The 16,241-nt window shown below is 34.0% G+C and overlaps 3 protein-coding genes and 1 long non-coding RNA gene across 4 annotated transcripts; 3 read left to right on the forward strand and 1 right to left on the reverse strand.

The window, feature by feature from the left end:
* Positions 1–1,017: 1,017 nt before the first annotated feature.
* LOC130471847 (uncharacterized) lies at positions 1,018–1,688 on the reverse strand. Its single transcript, XR_008932145.1, has 3 exons — positions 1,531–1,688; positions 1,378–1,459; positions 1,018–1,264 (listed from the first exon to the last, which is right to left on the reverse strand). It is a non-coding gene; the product is annotated as an uncharacterized lncRNA (long non-coding RNA).
* Positions 1,689–2,629: 941 nt separating this feature from the next.
* Positions 2,630–8,235, forward strand: LOC110795125 (subtilisin-like protease SBT5.4). Its single transcript, XM_056842179.1, has 11 exons — positions 2,630–2,764; positions 2,903–3,012; positions 3,161–3,258; positions 4,824–4,988; positions 5,146–5,251; positions 5,702–6,221; positions 6,326–6,420; positions 6,517–6,765; positions 6,878–6,992; positions 7,071–7,284; positions 7,527–8,235. The coding sequence occupies exons 1-11, from the start codon at positions 2,693–2,695 to the stop codon at positions 8,078–8,080; spliced, it is 2,298 nt and encodes a 765-aa protein (XP_056698157.1). The 5' UTR covers positions 2,630–2,692; the 3' UTR covers positions 8,081–8,235.
* A 2,456-nt stretch (positions 8,236–10,691) lies between these two features.
* Positions 10,692–13,367, forward strand: LOC110795126 (succinate dehydrogenase [ubiquinone] iron-sulfur subunit 3, mitochondrial). Its single transcript, XM_022000109.2, has 3 exons — positions 10,692–11,097; positions 11,969–12,207; positions 12,937–13,367. The coding sequence occupies exons 1-3, from the start codon at positions 10,771–10,773 to the stop codon at positions 13,304–13,306; spliced, it is 936 nt and encodes a 311-aa protein (XP_021855801.1). The 5' UTR covers positions 10,692–10,770; the 3' UTR covers positions 13,307–13,367.
* Positions 13,368–14,961: 1,594 nt separating this feature from the next.
* LOC110795132 (17.1 kDa class II heat shock protein) lies at positions 14,962–15,846 on the forward strand. Its single transcript, XM_022000114.2, has one exon. The coding sequence runs from the start codon at positions 15,144–15,146 to the stop codon at positions 15,636–15,638; it is 495 nt and encodes a 164-aa protein (XP_021855806.1). The 5' UTR covers positions 14,962–15,143; the 3' UTR covers positions 15,639–15,846.
* The last annotated feature ends 395 nt before the right edge of the window (positions 15,847–16,241 follow it).

Below are 16,241 nucleotides of genomic sequence, written 5' to 3' on the forward strand. Positions count from 1 at the left end.
ACTAAATTGGATTTCAGTCTTTACTAATACTTTCTTTATACTGTAAACTTATTGGTTTCATTGCTTAACTAATTAGTTACGAAGCTTAGCTAATTGGTTTCAGTGCTTTACTAATTGGCGTCAATGCTTAATTAATTGGCTCCATTGCTTAACTAATTGGTTGTATTTCTTAACTAATTAGTTTCAGTGCTTAACTAATTGGTTCCATTGCTTAACTAATTAATTGCGATGCTTAACTAATTGATTTTATTGCTTAACTAATTGGTTTCATCAGTGCTAAACTAATTGCTTCATTGCTTAACTAATTGGTTTCGTTGCATAACTAATTAGTTTCGTTGTTTAACTAACTGAATCTCAAACTTAACTAATTAGTTCCAGTGGTTAACTTAATTAAATTCAGTGCATAACTAATTGCTTCCAGTGCTTCACTAATTGGTTGCATGGTTTAACTAATATGTTACATTACTTAACTAATTTATTACATTGTTTAACTAATTAATTCCGAAGCTTAACTTATTAGTTTCATTTTTTAACTAATTGATTTAATTGCTTAACTAATTGGTTTAACTCTGAAATTCGTTATCTGAAACTCAAAAATACATAACTCAAACTCAAGAAAACTTAACTCAAACCAAGTAAATCGTAACTAAAATTAAATAAATCTTAACTAAAACTTAAAAACCCAGAGAATAATTCTTAAGTAAAACAAATTAACCTTAACTAAAACCAATATGTTCTTAACTAAAACAAAATCATTCTCAACTAAAACATCACTATCTTCAACTAAAACATCACTATCTTCAACTAAAACAAATTAACCTTAACTAAAAGGTAATTATTGTTAACTAAAACATAATTATTCTCAACTAAAAAAACTTTAACCATAACGAAATTTAAAAAAATAAAATTAATCAACATCAACAAAGCAACAACGTAGAGTCAGGAGGCGGCGACAACAGGAGCAACACCAATGACGACCACCAGCAATACCAATGACGACCACCAGCAACACCGAAGGAACAACCGCATAAGCAGAGCGAATCGGAGGAGCAGAGTACTTTAGAAGAAACCATCACCACATTTAATTTCTTGCGTGGAACAACTTGATCTGTCAACATCAATCGGAAGTTGATGGAAACGACGGCGGCGGCGAGGAGTCGACGACTTCTTCCTCTCTTTCTTTCGCCGCTTCGCTCCCTGATTCTGTATGTTCCGGCCTTGACATCGACTTACCTCTCCATCACCACCGCCGTCACCTCTTCTACTGTTACAAATAATCGCAAATTAGGGTTTTAAAAATCAAAATTGGGGAAATTGAAGATTTCAGAGGAGAGAGAAAAGAGATAGCTAGATGAAGGAGAGAGATGGAAAATTTACCTCAACAAGCCACCATCTATGTCTTTTCCGTCGTCTTCTCCGTCATCTCCGGCCGCGATTCAAGCGCGATCCACCATTTTTTCTGTTACAAAATGAATTTCAACTTAGGTTTTAGGAAATAAAAATGGAGAACACGAAGAGGAGAGAGAGTACCAGAGGAGATCAACAACGGCGGTGAGAGGTTGCTGGCGGCGAATGATCAACGACGGCGGCGAGAAGTTGTTCGCTTCTTCATCCAAATCTGCTGCAAAACCCTAATCTAATGAAAGGAGGAAGAGAGAGAAAATGTCTGAGAGAAATGAAAATAAAAATGAAAAATAAATCGCAAATGTAATACTCCGTATATATTTTCGATTTTTGACGCTGACATCAGCAGTGTATAAGGCAGCTTATGTGGCACCTTAGATGACAACAAGGCGGTCTTTCCTGTAAGATCGTCTTTTACAAAAGTTTGTATTAATTTTACACATTATTAGTGATATCGAAGAAAATGATTGTTATTAAAATAAAAAAAATTATCACTAAAAAAATAGATAACTTTTACATATACATAAATAAATATATATATATATATAAGTATCTTTTAAACATTTTGAGTCAATGTTATTTCAGTGTACAATATTTATTGTATACCACTTATAAATAAGAATTTGTGAAAAGTGTATGGCCAAAAAAGGAAATAGGAAATGTTTTAATGTACGAAAAGGAAAATAGAAAAAGTATATTACTAAATAATAATAATAATAATAATAAGTTTTTTTTTGAAAGAAAATAATAGTAATAATAATAAGTTGATTGCTCCTAAACTGAACTGAAACAAACTGAACAAAACTGATAAATAACACTTGAAACTGGTATTAAGACAAAAATAGCAGAGCCTTACAAGTTACAACTCTTCAAGTACTACGTACAAGTGTACAACCGTACAAGTTAATTACCTTATATATAATGGGCTGGGCCGCACTAATTGGGGCAACAAAATCAACAAAAGAATACGGATAATATTCCGCATTTGATAGTGAATAATACTCCGTAATATGGATAATATTTTATCTCCGTAAAGGATTGAGTTGCACTAGAAATGGTAAGTCGATAAGATAATTATTAACGAGATTTTTGATAATTAATCATATAAAATATTTGACAAATCATATCTTATTCAGTATTGTTGCCTACCTAAACTTCTATTAAGATCAATCAACCGTGATATGTTTTCCCTATATAAGCTAATCCCGTTTATAAAACAATAGTTATTGATTTTAGGGATAAGTACTCTTAAACTTGATCAAAACATCCCAAAAAAATTAATCAAGCAATGAGGATGAATACTGTATTGTTTTTCGTCCTCTTTTCGATGCTTAGTTCTTCTAGTTTTGCGGCAAAACAGGCATGTCTAATTTATGTATCTTTTGATAGTGTAAATTGAATGTGACAATTAAATTCAAACTATTTTAATATTTATTGATTTTCATGCACACTTTTATGCCATTATTGTTAATGTTGTTGTTTTTATTGATGAATTCAGTCTTACATAGTGTATATGGGAGCACATACACATGGTCCAGATCTTACCCAACTAGATTTTGAACGTGTAGAAAATTCTCACCATAGTTTCCTTGCATCGTATCTTGGAAGGTAATTTTAAAAATTAATTCTATATTTTTGTTTAATATTTTTGTTATTTGGATTTCTGTATTTCGTAATTAATTAATTACGACTACTTTAAAATAATTTAAACTTTTAAATATTGTTTTATCAATTATGACTTGATTGTGCTAAATAGTCATGAAGAGGCGAGGGATGCTATATTCTATTCATACAAGATGCATATTAATGGTTTTGCGGCAATGCTAGATGAAGAGCAAGCAGCAGAAATAGCAAGTAATAACTCGTTCTTTTCCATTTTTCTTTGTTCAATGCATTGATGATTTCCCGTTAATAATTGAAGAAGATATATACGAAGTATTTATATTTTTTTTTGAACATAAAATTTCTTATGAGTACAATTTTTTTTTTTTTTTTTTACATATTCTCTACCGTAATTTTGCCTGCCTTCCCACATAACAATCAAATTAATAAGCGCGAAGGGTTATGACTTGTGACTTTGTGAGTCTTTTGATTAGTAAAAACTAAGGTGTAGTTTGGTTCACGGAGTAGAATTTCCTATAAAATACAAAATTATAAGAAGTGGATTCTTTAATTAAATTCATGCCTAATATTGTTTGGTTGATAATGTGAGAAGTATGAAGTTTCACTTTTCCATTTCAACTTCCAATGTTTTTTTTTATGTCAACCAAACAATGCTAAGTTGGTAAAATTATTTATGTTTAATGTACTCTATAAGCGTACAAGAACTCTCTGTCGCGAAAGGCCAATAATCGTTGATTAACGACAGGATTTCCTGTCGCGAACCCGTCATAAAAGGGGGTCGTCGTTAATAGAAATCCCATCGTAAATACTTGCGACGCAAAAGGCTTTTGCGACGGGTTTTTTGACCCGTCGTAATTAGGTTGTCGTTAAAGATACAAATTCTTGTAGTGTGTTTTACCTTTAAAATCCTAAATTTATTTTTTAAATAAATAAATTTTATTACCTCCCTTACATAATTATATTTACTGTTAAAAGAGAGAGTGTGTATAAAGGTTAGAAAACATAATAAAATGTGGATAAAGTAATAGAAATGTTAATGGATGAAAGAAAAAAATAAATAAAATAAAAAAATGGTGGAAAATTATAAATGGCGTGGGCCTGTCGGGGTAAGAGGGGTAAACTTGTAAATTTTCATGGCAAAAAATAGAAGAAAGCATAATCTAAAGTACACATAAAGTGTAAAGATCATTTTGAGAAACGAAGTTAGTAATTAATTTGAATGTAAGACAATACCCAATCGTAAAAAGAACCGTCTTTAATCCTTACAATACCCAAACGAAGGTAGTCACTACGGAATACTCCGAGTGGTTGTCAATTATATTAGCTAGCTAGTTTGTATTGATACCACTCAAAAAAGAAAAAGCTACAGTAGTTGGTCTAGTTTTTTCGAGGGATTAAAAAATACAAAACGATCCGGTTGCACGTAGAGCTACGTACAACCGGGTGTACCTAATAATTTATGGTAGTTGGTAGTCAAGATTGAGATCATATCTATCACACCTAGTCATGTTTCAATTTGGTACAAAGACTTGTGCTATTGTTGGGAAACGAAAATAATAAGAAATACTCCGTGATTAAGGTACAACACATTATACATACCGTCAAAATCCTCATTATCTTATTGTTATTGAAGTATTGTTGATGTGGTATTGAAATCAAAGTTAAGAATTTCTCTCTACCGTCGATTTATGAATTATGATATTTTGAGCATGAATATAAACAATGTTCTTAATGATATGAAATCCCTTAATTATTGGTTTTATTTGCTTTCTCTTAATTAAAATTGTGAAAATCAGAACATCCAGATGTTGTTTCTGTGTTCCCAAATCGTGCGAAGCAACTACATACGACACGATCATGGGATTTTATGATGCTTGAAAAGAACGGTAAAATTCACCGGAGTTCAGCATGGAGAAAGGCTAGATTTGGAGAAGATACTATTATTGGCAACCTCGATACCGGTATGTTCTTTTAATTTTCCGTGTATGAATGGAACTGAACTGAATTGCTTATATACTTGTACAATCCTTAGAGTTGTATATATCATTATCCTGTTCATTTTCTATACATTTGTTCTTTCAATGTTTAGCTAATTCTCTTCTTCCAATTCATTTACAGGGGTTTGGCCTGAATCAAAGAGCTTTGATGACCAAGGATATGGACCTGTTCCTTCCAAGTGGAAAGGTGTTTGTGAGCATGAAAATGGTGGTGTCCCTTGCAATAGGTCCGTTAATGATTTCTTTTTTTATGATCGTAAACTATAGAATATACATGTTCATATATACATGATTTTTTTTTGTTCAGGATACTAGTCGGAATTTATCAAATTTGGATTCATTTTGTTACCGGGAAGCCAATCAAACGACGGATTTCTTGGCGGCAAAATGAGCTTCTTGTCCTATTCTATTATGTCGTTATAGTTTTCGTCTTTTGATAAAAAGATTAGTTAGGATTAACTTGGTTTTTTTTCCTTATGAAAAAAATGATTTTTTGTTGTAAATGAGCCATAATAGTCAATACACACTACAAATGGGGTTTAAACCTGAGATCATACCCTTAGTATATTAACCATTAGGTCAAGACCTCATTGGTCCATACATGATGTGATACTGTGATAGTATACAATTGTTGATTGTTCATAATTAAGCCAATGTATTATGTATACATTTGACAGGAAACTTATTGGGGCAAGGTACTTCAACAAAGGATTCATTGCTGATGGTGGAATAGCCAACACATCAACCAACTCCCCACGTGATTTCGACGGTCATGGATCTCACACACTATCAACAGCTGGAGGAAACTTTGTTCGTGGTGCAACCGTCTTAGGCTTAATCAATGGAACGGCCAAAGGTGGATCACCAAGGGCAAGAGTGGCTGCATACAAGGTTTGCTGGGGTGATTGTTACGATGCTGATTTATTGGCGGCCTTTGATATGGCTATTCATGATGGTGTTGATGTTCTCTCTGTCTCTGTTGGTGGAGATCCTAGTGATTATTTGAATGATGGAATCGCCATTGGAGCTTTTCATGCTGTTCGTAATGGTATTGTTGTTGTTTGCTCTGCTGGTAATTCTGGACCTGTTGCTGGGAGTGTTTCTAATGTTGCACCTTGGATGATTACTGTTGGTGCTAGTACTATGGATCGTGAGTTTCAAGCTTTTGTTGAGCTTCGCAATGGGAAAAGCTACAAGGTACTATCAATCTGCATATACTTTCGTTTCTTAAATATTGCACAATGGTTGACTTTACGCTTTCCAACACATACTTTAATTATTAATATTTTGAATCATGTCAGGGTTCAAGCTTATCAAAGCCTTTGCCAGAAGACAGGCTTTATCCACTGATATCTGCTGTTCTGGCGAAAGCTGCCAATGCATCCGTTGACAACGCGTAAGTTTTAACCATTTCTTAATCATCAAAAGCTTGTTCCAACTGTGATATTGTTGAGGATAAATCTGATAAAAATAAAATCTGTTTCTTCATCAGTAAACTTTGCATGCCCGGCACATTAGATAAAAATAAAGTGCAGGGGAAAATCTTGGCCTGCATCCGTGGAAATAATGCAAGAGTAGACAAAGGTGTGCAAGCAGCTGCTGCTGGAGCTGTTGGGATGATCCTTTGTAACGACAAAGCTAGCGGCAATGAGATTATTGCTGATCTTCATGTACTTCCTGCAACACATCTAACTTATGAGGATGGTTCTGCTGTTTTGGCCTACATCAATTCCACCAATGGGTACATATATATACACATTACAATTTACAGATACCCTGTATATATTTACTTCAGATTTCACATTAGTTTATTTGTTTTGCTCATTGGAATGAAATGTTTAATTTGTTGACAGTGACGCGTATGGTTTCATTACTCACCCATCAGTTGAAATACACACCAAACCTGCTCCTTATATGGCTGCTTTTTCTTCCAGAGGTCCTAATACTGTTACTCCTCAGATTCTCAAAGTAAGTTGTGGTTTTCCTTGTAATCTTTAGTATGTCTTAGAAATGCTGTATATTGATGTTGTCGTGCTATATATGCAGCCTGATATCACAGCACCAGGAGTGAATGTCTTAGCTGCATACTCTGGAGGCGCGAGTCCAACAGAAGAAGCATCAGATCATCGTAAAGTTTCTTATATGGTTGTTTCAGGTACATCTATGTCTTGCCCCCATCTTTCTGGGGTTGTTGGCCTTCTAAAGACCCTGCACCCAACTTGGACTCCTGCTGCTATCAGATCTGCTATAATGACTACAGGTAATCCTCTCACTTTATGAACCATGTTGTTTTTGTTACAGGGTGCGTTCTATTCAACTGATTTTCACTTAACTTATCTGATCTTAAGTCAGTTTCAAGATAAGTGAAAATCAGGTAAATAGAACGCACCAAATTATCCAACTGTAATACCTGAGTTTCAAGATAAGTGAAAATCAGGTGAATAGAACGCACCAAATTATCCAACTGTAATACCTAACATGTTACCTATTGTATTGTTGCAGCTAGAGTAAGAGACAACACAAATGGCCCAATGATGGATGCATCCTTCAGTGAAACCAACCCATTCGCGTATGGTGCAGGACATGTACGACCAAACCGTGCCATGGACCCTGGGTTGGTCTATGACTTAACCACAACCGACTACTTAGAGTTCCTATGTGCACTTGGATACGACAAAAACATGATCAAGTCATTTGACAGTAACTATAACTGTACATCAAAAGCATCAAACAACAAGATTATGAACTTCAACTACCCTTCAATCACAGTCCCTAGCCTGTCTGGCTCGATCACTGTCACTCGAACAGTTAAGAATGTTGGAAAGCCTGCAACTTATGTAGCACGTGTGCACCAACCACACGGTGTTGAGGTTACTGTTGAGCCTAAGGTGATGAAGTTTAATAAAACTGGAGAAGAGAAGAGTTTTACAGTGACTTTGAAAGCTAAACATGGTGGTATGCCTTCTGGGTATGTGTTTGGAGAGTTGGTATGGTCAGATGGACATCATCACTACGTTCGGAGCCCCATTGTAGTTGCTGCTGCAACTGATAACTAAAGTCTCAAACTAGTTAGCTAGATTAATTAGTCATTACAATCTACTATGGTCTATGAAGAGATCCTAGTTTGATTAACTTGTTTTCCTAGTATTTACTTTAGACATTAGCACATCAGTATTAATTTTAGAGTACAATTAATACTTTCTTAGAGAAATATGGTGTGATTGAGTATTATGGTTGTCAATTGTCCCAAAAATGCTAGGCGTAGTTCGGTATCGTTCTGGTTCTGTTTTTCAGAAAACTATAAACAAAAATTGCCGCAATCTATTATCCAATGTTTTTACGTGGTATGTCATAATCTGCAAGCTAACACTACTTTTTCCGATCCTTAAATATCACACCATTTTGTTTTCACGTTATTCACACTATACACATGTAAGAAAAATTAGAGTCACATGCTTGTAATTAGCTAATAAGAAATAAAGGGCAAGTCTCAAATAGCTAGCAAGGGAGCAAATACAAACAAAATACAAGAGAAAAATAAAAAATGATGTCTTAAACTATAGAAAGAAAATAATCACCGAAAGAAATGTCTTTATCTTCTCCTAAAATAGCCCGGTCACGGTCTCGGGAAGGAAATAAAACTTTTGCAACATGGAATTGACAATTCCTAGGATCTATTTTAACAGAAAGTTATAATTATAATTGTGTAATTAAGTAACTTTTTAAATTTTACACATTAATAATTAAGATACAAATAATTAAAATTTTACATTAACAAACGTTATAAAAAAAAGGAAGGTTTTTGAGTGGCCACAATGAAATGGTAGCCACCACAATACAGTAAATCTGAGCCCTTCAATATTGTTGACTTATCTGAACAATTGGATATGTTGACTTTGTATACTTAAAAAAAAAAAAAAAAATCCTCCATTGTCATCTTTGTCTAGGGATGTCAACGAGCCGAGCCGAGCCGAGTATTTGGCTGTTCGAACTAGGCTTGATAAGAAATTTCCGAGCTCGAGCCGAGCTTAACCGAGCTTTCATTTTTCCTTTTCGAGCTTGGCTCATTTAAGTTTTTCGTGGTTCGAGCTTAGCTCACGAGTAGCTTGTTTAAGCTAAAGCTCGAGCTGAGCCGAGCTATTAACAAACTATAGCCTTAATAAACGAGCTTTTAACAAACAAGCCTTAAAAAACTAGCAAGATCGAATTTAAATGATCATATTAATAAATGAAATATTATTTAAAAAAATTATAAAACATAAAAACATAACCATACCCAAATTAAAAGTTAGCACAGTATACTAACTAATACTATTTTATAAATTATAATCTCCTAAAAATCAAAATCTAACAAAATAATTGCAACTTATATTTACTTATAAATAAAAATTTGTCATATTTTTTTTTTAGAAATTTAATATAAACGAGCTTGAACAAGATTTTAAACGAGCTTATAAATGAACACGAACGAGCTTGGAAAAGAACATGAACGAGTTGTTCGCGAGCCTAAACGAGCCGAACACTAGACTGTTCGAGCTAGTATCATTTATTAAACAAGCTTAAATTTTTTGTTCAAGCTCGTTTATTTATTTATTGAACGAGCTTTGACCGAGCTTGTTCACAAGCTCTTCACGAGTGTATCGGCTCATTGACATCCCTATCTTTGTCTCTCTTTTATCACTTTTATGGTTTTTAATTAGAAAAGAAAAGAAAAAATAATCGCCCGCCCATCCATTTTCAAAAACATATAACGAACACTCCATTTTCTTTTTGGTATGGATGATGAACATATTTTTCTCATAGTCTTATTTGGACTTGGCAATTCGGAACTTTTCATAATTTTGGTACGATTGCTTCTTAGGATAGATGATTGATGGTACGTAATTATCTCCTATAAAATCAATTGCTGAAATGTATGAACTCAGTGTTGGGACATGAATTTTTTTCCAATTTGATTCTGGCAAGAACATCAATTAAGAATAGAATTGAAGAGACGTTTCAGAATTTTGTTCATTTTTTTTTCAGAAACTGCTCTAGATCATGGATGAAAGTGGGTATTTTAAATGCATTTATTTTTATTGAAAAACTATTTTAAATTAAATAATAAAACTATTTATAGTAAATTAAAAGTCAGCAAAATCAATTATTAGATTAGTCAACTTTTATTTAATGATTAAAATTTAGTGTATTATAAAGTCTACCATTTTAATGTGGCTATTGTAAAATCATCCTAAAAAAAATGTACTCCCTGTAAATTTTATAAAGAGATAACTTTTCCTTGACAACTGTATTTTAAAAAAACGATATAATTTCCTTAAACAATCGTATCATCCACTAGAGCCAAAGCATACGTCCGTGACGCGTGTGCAATGTGATGGCTCGAAGGGCAGCTGATGTGTAGAAATTCCCGAATTCGTACTTGTTCATCATCGACATGCCTGACGACATAAATAAATAGCATAAGAGACTTTGATTAAGCTGTGTTCAAAACATCAAATTGAAAGTCGCGTGGAATGAAAAGTTAGTGTTCATAGAGCGCCCAAAATGCGTACACGTACTATATGCAACAAACCAAGTGTCGCGAACACAGGTCATGATGAGCTGCATCTTTCTCTATGAAACAATAACAACTCAGAGCACAATTAACTATCAATATTGGAATAAGAAACACAAAATAGAGAACGGTTAAGTATAGTAGAGGGTCGAGGAGAGATCACACACTAGAGTAAGTAAGAGAGCAAGAGAAATGTGGAAAAGGTGGATTATTATAGGAAATGAGGGGCTGAAAAGGGTAGTAGGGCGGGTAGTACAGAAAGGGATAAACAAATATAAAAGAGGATATTCATCAACTAAAAGGGAAGATTTTCCAACGCTAAAAGACCACCCAGCTGCCAAAGCTAATGCAGCGGAAGCTGTGGAATCGCAAAGGAGAGTCCAACATTTCACGGCGGCCGCCCCGAAAACTCGGCCGCTGATGAAAGAATTCCAAGTTTACCGGTGGAACCCCAACTTGCCTTACAAAAAACCTTTCCTTCAGTCCTACTTCGTCGACCTCTCTACTTGTGGACCCATGGTACATACTTAATTAGGCTTAATTTCTTAGCTAATTCTACTTCTTCCGTTCTATAAAAAGTTATCATTTTCACGCAATTTAGAAGGTGGACCATGGTGCACATAGAGCATGGTGCACCTTAATAATATTAGTATATAATTAAAAGAATATCTGATTACGTAAAAAGAACATGGACATATTTTTTTTATATTTTTAATAAATTGTGATTTTTTATAACAAAAAAGTAAAATATTATATTACATGTTCTTTTGTCGTAGTGTCATGTTCTTTTGTTTATGCACTTGTGTTCTTTTGGTGCACATGGTGCACCATGCTCTATGTGCATCATGGTCCATAGTCCACTGATTGTCATTTTTACTACTTCCGCAGTGTATGGTCAAACTTTTAACTTTGACCTTAATTGTTGTACTCCCTCTGTCCAAAAATTATAGTCCTATTTTCTAAATTGAGCGTCCTAAAATTATAGTCCTGTTTCTAATTTTGGCTACTAAGATTTCCACTTTCTCATGTATTATATTAATTAAAAATGTATATTTTTTTTTCACATGCACTCTATTCCCCTTTTTCATATAACTCAATCATCATTTGTACTTTATTTTACTTTTTCATGTTCTATATTCCATTTTTCTTAAAACTCGTATTTTTATTTAGTCAAACATGACTATAATTATGGGACTGGTACGGAGGGAGTAACTTGTAAGGGTAGCAGAAAAAAATATTATCTTGTTGGTATTATTGATTTGTCTCAATATGAATTTGTTAAAGCCATTCTCTTTTACATAAGTCAAACAGAACAAAAGCCTTATTTTAATCATGTTGAACGTTGTTTGTTTGTTTTGAAATAAATGATGAATGAAGTTTGAATTGATAGGTATTGGATGCATTGCAAAAGATAAAAGCAGAAGATGATTCAAGTTTGAGCTATAGGAGGTCATGCAGGGAAGGAATATGTGGGTCATGTTCTATGAATATTGATGGGCTTAATACTGTGGCTTGCCTTAAGCCCATTGATTCTGATACTTCTAAGCCCACCACTATCACTCCCCTTCCTCATATGTTTGTTATCAAGGATCTCGTCGTCGATCTTACCAATTTCTATAATCAGTACAAGTATATTACTCTACCACTTTTATTACTTCATAGGGCTATTGGAGTACTTCCTCTGTTCCTTAATACTCGACCTGTTTTGACCGGACACGCTTGTCAATGCATAACTTTGACCCCTAATTTCTTTAACTACACATTATAAAAAAGCTTATAAAATATTAATAGTTTGAAAATATATATTAAGATGAATCCAACAATATACTATATACTAATATTTGTTTTCATATACTAGAAATTAAATAGGGTCAAATTAAATTATGTAAATAGTGTAAAAAGTCAAAACAGGTTAAGTATTAAGGGACGGAGTGAGTAGTTCATATTACATATCTGCCTAATTTGTCATTATGATTTTCGTCTTTTCAGATGAAAGAATAAGTTAGATTGCATGCCCTTCTTAATATTTTCTTATTAGTAGACTTGGTAAGAAAAGCACACGATAGGATGAGGTCTGTCTACATACAAAAATGAACTACATATATCCGTACCTATAACCCACTCAAGTAATCTACCTATTCACTTGATCAACATAAATAGGTGGAATACTCACCTTAGTGAAATAGAGATCATAAGATTGAGTCTCGTTAGCTGCAGAAAAAGGCTCAAAACTTGAACTGTATGACAGAGTTGATTAATCTGAGATAGATGTTGGTTCAGTACTATTTTCAATTTACTCTGAAATGTTCTGGATGTTTTATCTGATTTTAGTTGGATGTTCATAATTTTCATATGCAGGTCGATTGAGCCGTGGCTAAAGACGAAGAAGGGGCCAGAAGATGGGCGTGAATATAGGCAGTCGCCTGAAGATAGGAAGAAGCTAGATGGATTGTACGAGTGCATATTATGTGCTTGTTGTACCACTTCATGCCCTGCTTATTGGTGGAATCCAGAAGCGTATTTGGGTCCAGCAGCTTTGATAAATGCATATCGATGGATCTCAGATAGTCGCGATGATTATTCGGAAGAGAGATTAGAAGCTCTTAAACAAGATGAAGATAAATTGTACAGATGCAGAATGGTCAAGAATTGCACCGCAGCATGTCCTAAGAGCTTAGATCCTGCTTCTGCCATTGACGAAATGAAAGCTAGACGTGTTAGCAAGTAGGCAAAACGACATCGTTAGTTATGTTTGGAAGTTACTTAGAGGGACGCGACTTGTATTAATATCTCTACTAATATATTAAATGGCGTTTTGAAAAACGTATACGTGTCACGTAAACCTCTCCTTATTACGCCACGTCACCAATAATTAACATCTTGACATGTCATTACAACCAAAAAATATCTAACAATGATCGAACACTAGACCTCTTTATTAAAAGTTACACTTCTTACCATCTTAACCAACTACAATTTATGTAATATTTTTCCGTATAAGCATATATATTCTTTATACAATAAACAATACATTGAATAAAAGTGAATAAAAGTAAATAAAAGTAAATGCAAGAAAATGAATGATTACTTAATTTATAAATGTACCGTTAGTGCTTTGAAGAAAAGGATCCGTCTTTGTTTAGATTTTTGGATGTGGGGTTTCAGATCGGGAAAGTTGTTCATCGACCACTAATCTTATGTCACCACCGTAATTTGACGATGACGCCATCTCTACGTGCACATAATTAAAAAATAAAGCCGAATATAAGTCAATATCTTGGGCAACGCCCGGCCTACACACTAGTTTAATAGTATTGCCGGAGAATACAACGAGGATAAGTACAAGGTTTTTTCCTTTCCTTTAAGACTTACATTGGAGCTTTGAAGGAGCTTGGAAAATGCAGTCATGCTATATGATTCCTTCAATTTAATTATTTCAATTATCATAATAGTTTGGCTTTAATTAAGGATGGTTATAACTTATAATAAATATAGTAATGCAGAGGTAAAGTTGGCTTAAAATATTTATTTGTAAAAATCACTCCGATATAATGTATTCCCTCCGTTCTTGATTGTTAATTATTTTTGAAATCTAAGAAATCTAACATTACAAGTGTACTTACTACATGATTATAAGTTAACTCATTTGGTAGGAAAGATATATAATTAAGGGATTTAATGGGATAAATATTTATTTGGGATTAAATAAATTTAGGTTCGTTTATATTCTCACTTATTTCAAGAAAATCAAATTTTGAAATGTTCAGGAAAAATAAGGGTTAACTAAGTTCAATTTATAATTAAAAACGTTTTGATAAGCTTTAATAAGTTAGGTTAAGTTCAATAAGATAATTTCATAAAAAACAAGTGAAAATCAGGTGAATAAAATACTTCACATTAAGTGAGTAATTTAGATTTCTAAAGGTGATAAAATACAATATTTAGTTTTTAAGTGATAAAAAATAATTTTATAATTTTTTCAGGTGATAAAAACAATTAGTTCTTTAATCAATTCACACAAAGTTGATTTGAACATATTGAATATTGAATGCATAAACATGTTTTCTTGATCACTTCGTTTTTCTTTTATCGGACTATAGTCGAATGGGATCCGTTTTTACCAAGTGAAACCATATGTGATCTATGGATTTTATTGTGCATAGTAATCTTGTTGGGCCTTATAGCGGAGTACGTGCAAACTGGACCGTGGGTCAATCCGTCAAATGCATTTCCAATCTTATAATTCCATGAAGTTCTAGAAACTTCTAAAATTATCTAAACCGTATAAACATAAACTTCAATGTTCCATAGAGTTCTACCACCTTCTACATTCTTTTCTGCAACAAATGCCACGCAAAACTCAAACGTAATTTCACGAACCTTCCAGTAAAAAATCACACTCTTCCATTTTCTATCTAGAAACTTCTCTCCGTATCATATAAATTCTCTTCCTTAATCTCCCACCTCATCACCAAATAATCGCACAAACAAATCCGACAAAAAATAGCTCTCATTTTAATTCGCAATCAAAAACAACAAAAATTCAGGTCCAAAAGAAGAGAAAGATGGATTTCCGGTTCACCGGCCTCGACACCCCAATCTACAACGTCCTCTCCCATTTCCTCGACGCAGACGACTTCACCGCCCCCGCCGCCACCGACAAATCAACCACTGGAGCCAACGCGCCGTCCAACGCATACGTCCGTGATGCACGTGCAATGGCTCGTACCCCTGCTGATGTGAAGGAGTACCCGAATTCGTACCAGTTCATCATCGACATGCCTGGGCTGAAGAGCGGAGACATTAAAGTGCAGGTGGAGGACGACAATGTGCTGGTGATAAGTGGAGAGAGGAAGAGGGATGAGGAGAAAGAAGGGGTCAAGTATTTGAGGATGGAGAGGAGAATTGGTAAGTTTATGAGGAAGTTTGTGTTGCCTGAAAATGCTGATATGGAGAAGATTAATGCTGTTTGTCAAGATGGTGTTTTGAGTGTTAGTGTCGAGAAGTTGCCTCCTCCTCAGCCTAAGAAGCCCAAGACTATTCAGGTTAAGGTTGCTTAATTATCATCTTAATGATGATCTAGTTCTGACTAATCTTCTTTCGTACTAATAAGTTTTATGTATGTTCTGCTTTTTTCATTTTGTATCGGGTGGGGGTTGAAGTTGTGGACGAGTAGCATTTTCTATGATGATGTTATGTATGGAAATGGTGTTTGTTTTGGTATCATGGTATGAGACTGCAATATAATGTTGTATTTTCTCAGCAAAATCTCCTCTTTTTTGTTTAAGTTGCATTTCAATACTCTGTTTCCTAAAGAATATACTCCTTTAATCTGCAAGTACAGATCTCCTCAGGCTTAGTGCATTTTGTTGATTTTCATCAACAAAAACGTCACGTGTTTAATGACCAGGTTAGGGCCAGGCTGGGCTGAGGATGGGCCGAGTAGTACAAATTACAAAAGCTTTCTGCGGGCTAGGCCCAGGGAGAAGTTATGTACTATATTTAGGTAAAATAAAAAAATAGCTTATATTCATTTCAAAAAAAAAAAAAAACCCTTTTCTTTTTTTAGAAATCAAATTGAAAATGAGGAATGCAAACAGGTAAAAAAAAAACATACGACATACCTTCTATTCACTTCCTTCTCCCATTTTATTGAAGTTCAA

Source organism: Spinacia oleracea, chromosome 1 (assembly GCF_020520425.1).
Source record: "Spinacia oleracea cultivar Varoflay chromosome 1, BTI_SOV_V1, whole genome shotgun sequence".
NCBI classification, from domain to species: domain Eukaryota; kingdom Viridiplantae; phylum Streptophyta; class Magnoliopsida; order Caryophyllales; family Amaranthaceae; genus Spinacia; species Spinacia oleracea.

Coding starts and splice junctions, on each gene's coding strand:
- LOC110795126 (XM_022000109.2), top strand. CDS start 10,771: ATGTGGAAAAGGTGGATTATTATAGGAAATGAGGGGCTGAAAAGGGTA. Junction 11,098..11,968: donor TCTCTACTTGTGGACCCATG/GTACATACTTAA, acceptor TTGAATTGATAG/GTATTGGATGCATTGCAAAA. Junction 12,208..12,936: donor AATTTCTATAATCAGTACAA/GTATATTACTCT, acceptor TTTCATATGCAG/GTCGATTGAGCCGTGGCTAA.
- LOC110795125 (XM_056842179.1), top strand. CDS start 2,693: ATGAGGATGAATACTGTATTGTTTTTCGTCCTCTTTTCGATGCTTAGT. Junction 4,989..5,145: donor TATTGGCAACCTCGATACCG/GTATGTTCTTTT, acceptor ATTCATTTACAG/GGGTTTGGCCTGAATCAAAG. Junction 6,222..6,325: donor GCAATGGGAAAAGCTACAAG/GTACTATCAATC, acceptor GAATCATGTCAG/GGTTCAAGCTTATCAAAGCC.
- LOC110795132 (XM_022000114.2), top strand. CDS start 15,144: ATGGATTTCCGGTTCACCGGCCTCGACACCCCAATCTACAACGTCCTC.